The sequence below is a fragment of the Salvelinus sp. IW2-2015 genome, linkage group LG17 (assembly GCF_002910315.2).
Source record: "Salvelinus sp. IW2-2015 linkage group LG17, ASM291031v2, whole genome shotgun sequence".
NCBI lineage: Eukaryota > Metazoa > Chordata > Actinopteri > Salmoniformes > Salmonidae > Salvelinus > Salvelinus sp. IW2-2015.
The window spans coordinates 41,755,966-41,768,414 of NC_036857.1; the positions used below are offsets into that span (position 1 = coordinate 41,755,966).

Here is a 12,449-nt window from a genome sequence, read left to right on the forward strand (position 1 = left end):
GATGTGTTTTGGTGTGACATACAGTATTATAGACCTACTATTCTGCAGTATACGCTATTATCTTCGGTTTTGTTATCTCAAATATGAATGAATCATTGTGATCTCATTGTGATCTTGTGAGACATTGATTCCGCTTTGATTTATCTTTACTAAACGAGTACCATTGTGAGAAGTGATAATCTTCTATTTGTGATAATAATAATAATTGTAACGACTCTCGTCGTTGGTTGAAGGAGAGGAGGACCAAATCGCAGCGTGGTATGTATCCATATTTATTTGAATACTCTTCAATACGAACAAAACAATAAARAGAACGAAACCAACGACGCTACAGTCCTGAACAAGTGAACAATGAAAAAKCAATGAACGCACGAACAGGAACAATCACCCACAAACAAACAGTGAAAACAGCCTACCTTAATATGGTTCCCAATCAGAGACAATGACAAACACCTGCCTCTGATTGAGAACCAMATTAGGCCAAACAATAAACCCAACATAGAAACACAAAACATAGAATGCCCACCCAGCTCACGTCCTGACCAACTAAACAAAGACTAAACAAAGGAAATAAGGTCAGGAACGTGACAATAATAAGCYATGAATAGGACAGAACTTGATGAGGATTATTTTAAGAGGTTTGAGCACCCTTTGAATCGTGGTCCTGAAAGGACAACACCGTAACCAAGTGGTCACGTATCGTTCTCGGGTTASACTGCGCAAGAGGGGGTCCGTGGAGTTTCATCAACATCGTGGCAGACGTGGTGAATTTGGATCCTAGATCTCGTTGGTGTGATGAGAAGGTTAATGCGGTGGATCAGTTTGTCTGCATATGCAATACAGATGGTACGTTTCTGAAAACTAAGCAGTAGAGCGAGTTCAAGTGCATCGTACATGAGCCCCAAGTCCATAACAAACTGTTTTGAGGACAGCCGTTTTAGCAACTCTTTGGTAGATCATTTTGTCTGTGGCTGTTCTTGTAACATCGGATTTGAACCGCTCNCCATAACAAACTGTTTTGAGGACAGCCGTTTTAGCAACTCTTTGGTAGATCATTTTGTCTGTGGCTGTTCTTGTAACATCGGATTTGAACCGCTCAAAATGGTCACACCTCCAAACGACAAGCCTCTGTACACACGCCTACAGTTATTCATCATTTGCACCCCGCCAGAGAGAGAGAGAAGACATGGAAGAAACCACAATTTACATACCTATAGGCTGCTATAGCCGACATTTTCATGGAATTTAAGTAGCAATTCAATCATTTATTTTGAATTTACCAGAATACATTTTCCAGATGTTTTTTTTTTCAGCTCTGTATATTCTGCACCGCTCCCCCGCGCTACGGCATCACTATATCCTGGCTGAAACTATCTCATGGGATAAAGCATCTGAGTGAGCTGTCTTAATATACTGCACGTATCACATGTATCTGATGCTGTCTGGACAAATAGAGTATGCCGTACTCATTTTGTCCAGACAGCACCAGTTACATGGGATACACATACTGAGACAAAGGGGGCTATTTCGCTCACTCGGATGCTTAATCTGAGATTGATGGATCTTTCTGTCGGCGCGCATCTTGGTCTAATATATTATCAATATTTAAATATTTTATTTTGACTGGCAAGGAGGTATGGTAGGGCGGGCCAGGCCCCCTAAGGCCCGCCATAACGCCGGCCTGGGTGGGGCTGTGTTCACGCCCACCAATAGATCTTGGCTGGTATGATGAATACAGTCAACAAGCTACCCTCTGATTTATATAACACAGATTAACATGCTTTAACACACAGACCATCATCAGTAAAATATAGACAACCACCATGGAGATGGATATGGGTGTAATGATGAGATGCAGGCAGGTTAGGTTGCACACATGCACATATGAAACAAAGATGTATGGTGTTGTGTACAGAATAGTTTACCATACAATGTATATGTTTTAGTTACTGAAATATAGTTATTACAGTGTAATAACTGGATATCAAATCAAAGTGTATTTGTTACGTGCGCCGAATACAACAGGTGTAGACCTTACAGTGAAATGCTTACTTACAGGCTCTAACCAATAGTGCAAAAAAGGTGTTAGGTGAACAATAGGTAAGTAAAGAAATAAAACAACAGTAAAAAGACAGGCTATATACAGTAGCGAGGCTTTAAAAGTAGCGAGGCTACATACAGACACCGGTTAGTCAGGCTGATTGAGGTAGTATGTACATGTGAGGCACATAGATATAATATAGATATAATAACAGTCAACTGCAAAACAAGGTTAAGGTTACTTTATATCCATTTGTCAGAAATGCTAGGTGCATCAGTGTAGCTCTGTCCACATATCCACTACCCTCTGAGTCTACCAGTGCATGGTCAACAAACACACACACTCTCACGCGCATACACACACAATGAGACATATGTAGATCCATAAGTTCAAGCATGTCACCCATATGTCCCGGTTCAAGAAACCCTGGACTTAGTGGTGATGGTCGGGAATCGATCCCATTCGTGTAGTCTCCGCCATCAGCGAGAGCACCCAATAGAGGCACTTCCTGTTACACTACATTAAAGCCAATGCGGCCACAGGAAAAGATCAGGTGACCCAATCCAGATGACAGCTTTGCACATGCTTTGGCATTCTCTCAACCAGCTTCATGAGGTAATCACCTGGAATGCATTTTAATGAACAGGTGTGCCTTGTTTAAAGTTAATTTGTGGAATCTCTTTCCTTCTTAATGCGTTTGAGCTATTCAGTTGTGTTGTGACAAGGTAGGGGTCATATACAGAAGATCGCCCTATTTGGTAAAAGACCAAGTCCATGTTGTAGCAAGAACAGTTCAAATAAGCAAAGAGAAATGACAGTCCATCATTACTTTAAGACATGAAGGTCAGTCAATCCGGAACATTTCAAGAACTTTGAAAGTTTCTTCAAGTGCAGTAGCATTAACCATCAAACGCTATGATGAAACTGGCTCTCATGACGACCGCCACAGGACAGGAAGACCCAGAGTTACCTCTGCTGCAGAGGATAAGCTCATTAGAGTTACCAGCCTCAGAAATCGACAATTAACTGCAACTCACATTGCAGCCCAAATAAATGACACATCTCAACGTTTCAGAGGAGACTGAGTGAATCACGCCTTCATGGTCAAATTTCTGCAAAGAAACAACTACTAAAGGACACTTACAACAAGAAGAGACTTGCTTGGGCCAAGAAACACAAGCAATGGTGGAAATCTGTCCTTTGGACTGATAAGTCCACATTTTTTATGTTTGTTCCAAACGCCGTGTCTTTGTGATACGCAGAGTAGGTGAACGGATGATCTCCTCATGTTTGGTTCACACCGTGAAGCATGGAGGAGGAGGTGTGATGATGTGGGGGTGCTTTGCTGGTGACACTGTCAGCGATTTATTTAGAATTCAAGGCACACTTAACCAGCATGGCTATCACAGCATTCTGCAGCGATACGCCATCCCATCTGGTTTGCGCTTAGTAGGACTATCATTTGTTTTTCAACAGGACAATAACCCAACACTTCTCCAGGCTGTGTAAGGGSTATTTGACCAAGAAGGAGAGTGATGGAGTGCTGCATCAGATGGCCTGGCCTCCACAATCACCCAACCTCAACCTAATGTCACGCCCTGATCTGTTTCACCTGTCCTTATGCTTGTCTCCACCCCCCTCCAGGTGTCGCCCATCTTCCGCACTTATCCCCTGGGTATTTATACCTGTGTTTTCTGTCTGTCTGTGCCAGTTRGTCTTGTTTGTTCAAGCCCACCAGCGTTTTGTGTCTCTTCTCCTGCTTTTTCCAGTCTCTCTTTTCTCACCCTCCTGGTTTTGACCCCTGCCTGTCCTGACTCAGAGCCCGCCTGCCTGACCACTCTGCCTGCCACTGACCCTGAGCCTTTCTGCTGTCCTGTACCTTGGCCCCACTACTCTGGATTATCGACCCCAGCCTACCATGACCTGTCYTTTGCCTGCCCCTGTTGTTACAATAAACATTGTTACTTCTACACAGTCTGCACCTGGGTCTTACCTGAAACCCAATTGAGATGGTTTGGGATGAGTTGGACCGCAGAGTGAAGGAAAAGCATGCAACAAGTMCTCAGCATATGTGGGAACTKRTTCAAGACTGTTGGAAAAGCATTCCAGGTGAAGCTGGTTGAGAGAATGCCAAGAGTGTGCAAAGCTGTCATCAAGGCAAAGGGTTGCTACTTTGAAGAATCTCAKATATAAAACATATTTTGMTTTGTTTAACACTTTTAAACAAATCAATGTTATTTTATAGTTTTGATGTCTTCACTATTAAACCCTTGAATGAGTAGGTGTGTCCAAACTTTTGACAGATACTGTATGTTTGCATGTGCAGTACAGATACTTGGATCTCTAATGTTTTTGCTGCAGGTGTCTTTGTGTCTGTTGTGTGCCTGTGTTTGTGTGAGCTACCTGGTTACATGCATTCATACAGAGTGTGTATGTGCCTAAAGAGTAGTGTTTTGCATTGTCATAAAGCCGGAAACGAACTGTACTCAAAATAAATAGGAGTGTATGTTACCATATGCATGAATGTACCYTCTCTATACACAAAGCAAACCATATGGCCAGCTAATTAGGCATTGCGTGCATGTTAATTCCTAAGGGCATGTGTGGATAAAGAACCATAGCCTATTCGATTCAARTATTCAATCCATAATCTTTATCAAAACCCTGTATCCTGGGGAAAATAGGAAATCATTCATCTTGTTACCCTTACAGTATATTATACTATATGTGACTCCTGCACTTTCAAGGATAATCATTCATCAAACAGTGAAAGCCTGTGTACATTCCACTCATCGGCTCTCATTACTATTAACTTGAAATCCAACTGATTCGAATCGAAGGCAGCTTCTAGGAAATGGGTCTGAAAAGAGTGCATGAAGGGGATTTATCATCGCCTAAGKTAACTACAAATGAGAATCCCCAAGGACAAATGGAGAAAAACGYAAAGGGGACTTGTTTTATGTTCAAGCTTCGATGTATAAAGCCTAGGATTAAATGAGCGCTCAAAAAATAACATGAAATACAGCGTACCTAGGCGCATCYTAAAACAGGCGAATGAAGAATGTTGGGTAGGTTAGGTAGGCTACGGGAGTGAAACGGAGAAAACATTTTGCTTGGATGCAGGTATGGAACCTCTTGTAGCAGGCTAAATTATGTAACTAATATTAATGTGAAATCATGAATTAAAAAAATATGTGATTAATATCGATGGCAGCACCCTCATAGCGAAATAATATACACAAGTAGGCTAGCCGATAGTCTGCAATCTGAAATTAAAATAGCAGCCATATAATTTTTCCTATGCTATCACAATGAATTATTCCGTATCCGTGAGTCTATATCTTGCTACTTAACACAAGCAAACTGTCAAGGAAGTCATAGCCTACRTGCTCGATTATGATTGCTTGAATGAAAATCTAGCATTCATTCTTCATAACAACTAGGCATATAGGTTTGTCAATGGAAAGCTAATGTTAGAAACTTTCAACAACCTATTGTAACTCAGATGTTAGTTGTCACAGTTGAAATGACAAATTGGACATTTAAAAGCAATCAATTAAGAAAAAAAGAGTCACTCACCCGGGCATATTTTGAGGAATAAGGGTCTTCAAAAAGGGCCCACATTCTGGGCCGCCAGATTTCCCACCAAGTCTTTTTCCTTCCGTCCTCATGCAAGCACAGTCTTTTCATGTCCCCTTCATGTCCTGGCAGCGCTGGGTCGTCCTCTGCCAACTCCGGTTCGGGATTCTCAAAGCTGTCCAACGCCTCCTCTGCGTCCCTGTGCTGGCGATAATTCATCCAGCAACACGCCTCCACGTCCGTCTCATCGATGCCCCAGAAWGCCAGCTCCTCTTCGAACAGCGGACCGCACACATCGTTCGGACAGTGCAACTTCCCTGTGCGGTAATAGTTGAGGATGAATGAAAAGACGGATGGGTGGCGATCGAAGAAGAACTCGTCGTTTCTGTGGTCGTAATCGAAGTTGCTAAAGGCGTCCGGTTCGGTAAGCCAAGATAAGCGGGTACCGGGCAACGTTTTTAGTGTGCTTCGATAGGTTTCATGTCGCACCCCCCCGCAGTTTATCACGATTTTCTCGCTTTCCGACGGACAAGTCATGTCTGCAGTGTAACATGCTTTGTTGAACGATTTCTTCCCACTCTTGCACCCTTTGAAAGAGGAGACACAGACCGAACTGAGCATAGAGGAACGGAGGGAGCGAGAGGAGGAGAGAAAACGGGGGAGCAGGCGGGAGGAGGAGTCTGCGGGGAGAGAAAGGAATGTCATTTTATATATGGATCAAATATGAACATTCAAATTCCAATGAAGTTAGAGTAACAGTCTACACTACAGTTATGCTATGATTCCTAATGTAAGGTGCATAGAGTGTAGTAAATGACATTGCAGCAGTTGCATAAACTACACGATTTCAGTAGATAAAACAGGTTGGCTGTAAAGTTGGTTTAACAAGGCGGTTCAGACAAGCAATATTCACCAGAAGACTGTGGAGGTGTAGGCCTAGTTCATATTCATTGACTAACATACAGTAATACATTTGTGAAATGTGGGGAATGTCACGTTTGATTTAACAAGGATGATAATGGTTAAGTTATTAAAAATACATGTTGTGTTATGAATGTGCTATAAGCAAAATATCTTCCATGTAATATTTCAGCACCCTGGTGTCATTCGCATTTGACTAGCTACATGTTGTGSCTCCTGCTGCTGTTACTGTAAGATGACGTGTACATGATACCAAAATGATTCAAATTTCTCCCAATTCATTGAAATAGTATCTCTAATTAGGCCACTATCAGACATCAACAGAGCCAACCCCCGCCCCCTCCGCTGCTATCTGCTTGCCTCGGTACCCAATAGGAGAGAGAGAGAGCGGGGGAGTGTGTGTGTCACTGGGGAGAGGGACAGCATCTGAGGAATGAGAATGAGCGAAAGGGTGAAAGCAAGAGAGAAAGGGGAAGAGGAATAGCATAACAAATTGGGGATACAACTCGTTCCTTCACATCTCCTTTCGCTCGTCCCTAATGCTTCTCTGATGTAAGGTGGCGGAGCATTCGATGTGTGTGTATTCGTGTGTCTGCATGCGTGTGTGTTTATTGCTTCCCAGGAGTGCAGTGCCCGTACTAATGTTAGATCACCTCAATCAGTCTGCTACAGGCACCATGCTTCCCTCTATCCCTGTATCCCCTACTCCAGTTACATTCAACTAAAGCACGGTTATGTCATGCTGTTCCATAGCTTCTTCTGTATTGTATGTGTGCATGTGTGTGTGTGTGTGTGTGTGTGTGGGGTGGGTGGGGGTGTGTGTGTGTAAGAGAGAGAGGGAGAGAGAGAGAGAGAGAGAGGAGGGGGGAGTAAGAGAGATCATCAATCAGCTTGTTGGTAATCAGAAAGGACAGAAATAATCTAGATCGGGGAAAACAAGTGATGCTCAACAAAGACCTGGGGACAGGACAGATAGAGTGAAAGGAAAAGACAGAGAGAGACAGTGAGAGAGAGAAGACAGAATCCTTCTCTGTGAGGAGGGGAGGAGAGAGTGAATCCAGCATGTTTACGACCTCACCACTATAGACATTCCAATGAACGATAGCAACACAGGCTGTGCACCGATAATGGAGGGGGTGGGGGGAAGAGAGAGAATGAGATGCAGGGAGAGACAGAGAGAGGATGCGAGGTGAGAGAATGAGACAATGAGAGGTAGGGAGAGAGGGAGAGAGGAAGAAACCAGGCAGAGGGAGAGAGAGTGTGTTATAAAAGTTAATGAATTCCACTGCAGTAAAAAGCTGAAGTTATGTGCTTTCTCTCCTTCTCCTCGCTAGATCAGCACATCTCCAATGCTTCTAAAAATGAGGCGTTCTTCATTGCAAAGCCTCTACATGCTGTATACTAATCTCATTTTCTTGCTCTCTCTCTCCCCACCTCGCTCACTCAATCTCATATCCCGCATAAGGGATTCACATTTAATTCAAGGGGAATCTGGACTTCAGTTTCCTCCTCCTCTCACACTCTCTTTCTTTTCTCAGTGTCCCTCTCTCATCCCATCTCTGCACTCCTCTTATCTTTTCCTCCTCTTTTACTTGTGTGTTCTCTTTTTTCCTCACTCTTATTTTCATATCCTTTTTCCCATTTTTACTAATTTCCCCTCAGTTTTTATTTATTTCGCAAAGTAAGCTTCTCTCACTTTGCTCTTTACTTTTTTACCCCCTTTTAATTTTGGGGACTTTTTCTCATCCATTTACATTTAGCTTAATGCATTTTTTTCTCTCTTCAACAACATTGTCAATTTCTTGACTTTACCTTTGTTTACTTTCTCAAATTCACACACAGGCTTTTCAGTCACACAGATCTGAGAACATTACTTAGAAGGATTAGAGACCGACCGCTATTTACATTGACGGCCTAGCCCGGCTAACGCTGGGCCAATTGTGCGCAGAGAAAAAAAATGGGACTCCCAATCCCGGCCAGTTGTGCTACAGCCTGGAATTGAACCAGGGTCTATTGTGAGACGTCTAACACTGAGAAGCAGTGCCTTAGACCGCTGCGCCACTCAGGAGCCCCTAATAAGAAGTAGAAGTAATAGTCGTACAGTAATAGATTAATAGAGTAAGTAAGACAGGATTCCGGTTCCTTAGTCTTGACCGTCAAAGTAAAACTTGGCAATAGTCTTCACTGCAGTACTTCTTTTGCTTGCTCACCAAAAAAATGCCAGGAGCTCTTTGAATTTAGGAACAGCGCAATATCATATCAAAGTGTTTTTTTGTGTTTACTGCGTTTCTTGCAGTTGGAAATTAGCTATTTCAAATGACGATGTAAATATATAGGACATTTGAAAGAGAAAATAAGATCTAATCAAAGGTCAGCTTAGAACTGAGGGTGATTCCCTCAGAGTAGCACTTGTACAATTTTTATAAGTAAACCAAGATGGAAATGACAAGTTGTGGTCTAATTGGGACAAATGAGCCAGTGGGCAGAACAAGCAAGGAGGTGGGCAGAGCCAAGTACGTGCTAGCGATATCCTGTTGGCGCATTCTACTATACACCTGCATATTTCTGTTAGGGAATACCTACTCTGTTAGATGCACACGTGCAATAACTCAAGTCGCCTTTGCACTCCTAAACAGCGCAATTTTAAAAAACRTTTGCAAAGGGTGAAGTCTGCCAAACTTAGTCCGTTCTGTTCGGAACAGAAAACTGTATTGAGATTAAATGTTTAATTGATGAGAAGATTTGCAGAATGTCGGCCAAAATCCATCTCGTTCCATCTTCTCCCACTGCCCGCCAGTGGACTTCCTCTCACTACCATATTTGGTAGTGAGTGGAAACACCAAGCGGATGCTTCACATTTATACATCCAGTGAAATATCTGGCTCATTGTTCTATCTGTGCTTGTACTGTTGAGCGATCAGATTTCAGCACCATCGACAGCAGCACTGCTTATGCATGGGATGGGATAGTGTCTCTACTGCACCCAAACTCCTAGGGTGCAAAATAGAGAATCTTAAACTATCCGCATGGAATAGATAGATCAATGAATGTATTGTTGAGGGATCACATTTCAGAACCATGGACAGCAGCCACTGCTTTTTTGTTGTTGTTGCAATACATGGGACAGGATAGAGGTTTTAGTCGAGTCTAGTGCACCCAAACTTCAAAATGGGAAACAAAGAATCTTGAACTACAGAGTATGTGAGTAGTCCAATGTATTGTTAAGGGATCACATTTCAGCACCATGGAAAGCAGATACTGCTGTTTTCCTATGCATGGGACGGGATAGGGGCTCTAGTCAACTCTCGTGCACTCAAAGTCAAAGGGGGAAACAAACATTTTTAAACTATCTGCATAGATTGACCAATGACTTGTTGAGGGATAGGATTTCAGTACCATGGACAGTAGCGCTGCTGACATTTGCATGGGACGGGATAGAGGCTCTACTGCACCCAAATCCCAAAGGGGAGTATGAATCTTGAACTATATGCGCAGATCAATGTACAGTATTGTTGAGGGATCATATTTTAGCACCATGGACAGCGGCACTGTTTATGCATAGGACGAGATAGGGGTTCTAGTTCTTGCACCCAAAGAATCTTGAACTATTTTCATAGACCAATGTTTACTTTCAATCCCTATTTCTCAAAATGAGGAACTTTTATTAGTTAGCTTACTTTACTCGACTACTTTATGTAGAGTTTTGGTTTATCTGGTCACTATTTGGTCATAATTAATAGCCTACATGAACAGTAACAAATCTTCAACATTAAGACTGCAGATCAATTCTAAACACTATCTAGCCATGATGTTTCTCCGCAATACAACCACATGGTGAGAACATTTAGATTTTATCATTGCAATTAAAGACATTTTACCATTATAGAGAATTAATGACAGAATAGTGTCAAATGTCTAGGTGATGCAGGTAAGGCGGAGTCAGGCGCAGGACACAGAGATGAGTAATAACCGTAACTTTACTCAAAAACAATATTCCACGAAGGAGAAAAATAATCCAGTTCACATAAACGAGACAATTTGACATGAACAAACACGCACAAAACCAAAGGGGAAACCAGAGGGTTAAATAGGGAACAATAATTATGGAATGGAAACCAGGTGTGTACAATGAAGACAAAAAAAAATGAAAATGAAACGTGGATCGGTGGCGTCTAGAAAACCGGTGACGTCGAACACCGCCCGAACAAGGAGAGGGACCAACTTCGGCGGAAGTCGTGACAAATAGAAAGCAGAGAAGACCTATAGACCTTTACAATCAAATCCATATACCTTTCCAATGGAAGTGATGAACTACTTTTAAACATTATAAGTTAATTGCTACTTGAGATAGCTTAAAGCTCATTTTCAAAGGAAAATGTACAGTGCCTTCAGAAACTATTGACTTAGTATTGACTTATTCCACATTTTGTTGTGTTACAGCATTTAACACGGATTAAATTGATTACCCATCTACACACAATACACGTATCTACCCACAGTACCCCATAATGACAAAGTGAAAAGGTTTTGATCAAATGTATTGAAAATGAAATACACAAATAGCTAATTTACATAAGTATTCACACCCCTGAGTCAATACATGTTAGAATCCCCTTGGCAGTGATTACAGCTGTGAGTTGTTCTAGATCTCTAGGAGCGTTGCACACTGGGATTGTACAATAATTGCACATTATTATACAAAAAATATTCAATGGTTGTTGATCATTGCTAGACAGACATTTTCAAGTCTTGCATTATATTTTCAAGCAGATTTAAGATATTAAAAAGTCATTGGTGATTTTTCTACAGTGTTGCATGATGGGAATCTAGTGGTTCACTGATATAATCTAGTAAACAAAATGAAACTCCTTTTTCACCACTCTGTCTGCAAGTGCATTCCTAACGGTATTTAACGCAGGTCGATGTGATGTGATATTATCGGAACACAAAGTGGTTACCGCTAGCCGAAAATGTTGGCACTGGAGACACTTTGCCCTCCACTGATGTGTGTATCTCACACTTACCTGGCAAGGGAGATACTGTGTTCAAGAAGGCGGTTCACCCAGGGTGAGGCTTAGCCATTGCACTCCGGCTGTGCTGAAGCCTGTGAATTTCCCAAATGTGGAAATCTATTGCATAATTTATGGTAGTGGGGGACTGCGTCCGGGCAAGCATGAGGATGCTTGAGTCAAATGCCCGTGCCTATGGAGATCTTTGAAGTCAGTTGTGAAAGACACTTTGTGGACCAATTGAAAGGTAGAAACAGTTGTTTGTAGCCAAACATTGTTGACATTTTGTGGAAACATCATGTTGCAAAATGCAGCATGGTATTTATGCCCCGCTGGTACTTCAATCAAGGATAGTTGAGAAGCCGCTCTAACCCCCATGGTCATGATGTGTCATACGCCCATGCGCTTACAATATGAAATTGTCCATACATGCGCTCCTCCTTAGCACAGAACAATGCAATAGGTTTTCAACATTCAGAGATTTTGTGTATTTATTCTGTCTTAGTAGGATAGCTGCATGTGAAACTGTTGCTAATGATGTATTTGTCAGAAGTCATTGTATTTGTCCGTTTTTTCCCACAAGGCTGAAATATGTGCCCTCGCTTTGAAATGTTAGCAAGGTTGGTTTGTATTTCATCAACTATCTGTGCTAAAAAGTGATGGCTACAGTATATGTAATTTCTTCCACTTTCTGAGTGACCAAAGTTCAGGCTGCTTATCTAATTGGTGAAAATGTCTGTTTATCAGACTCACTTTGACTTTATATGGTGTACCAAGAGCTGGTCATTAGCTTACGGACAAACCAGCCTGAATAGCCCGATCTCGTCTGATCTCGGAAGCTAAGCAGGGTCGGGCCTGGTTAGTACTTGGATGGGAGACTGCCTGGGAATACCAGGTGC

The 12,449-nt window shown here is 42.1% G+C and overlaps 1 protein-coding gene, 1 non-coding gene and 1 pseudogene across 2 annotated transcripts in view; 2 read left to right on the top strand and 1 right to left on the bottom strand.

The window, feature by feature from the left end:
- The window catches only part of LOC111976483 (voltage-gated potassium channel KCNC1-like), a 41,559-nt gene extending 35,198 nt beyond the window's left edge, over positions 1–6,361 (bottom strand). The window contains exon 1 of the mRNA XM_024005331.2: positions 5,621–6,361. Coding sequence (XP_023861099.2) covers positions 5,621–6,325 — 705 coding nt within the window. The 5' untranslated portion in view covers positions 6,326–6,361. The remainder of the gene's footprint in view (positions 1–5,620) is intronic.
- A 5,196-nt stretch (positions 6,362–11,557) lies between these two features.
- Positions 11,558–11,719, top strand: LOC111977305 (U1 spliceosomal RNA). Its single transcript, XR_002879036.1, has one exon. It is a non-coding gene; the product is annotated as a U1 spliceosomal RNA (small nuclear RNA).
- A 620-nt stretch (positions 11,720–12,339) lies between these two features.
- LOC111977297 (5S ribosomal RNA) lies at positions 12,340–12,449 on the top strand (annotated as a pseudogene).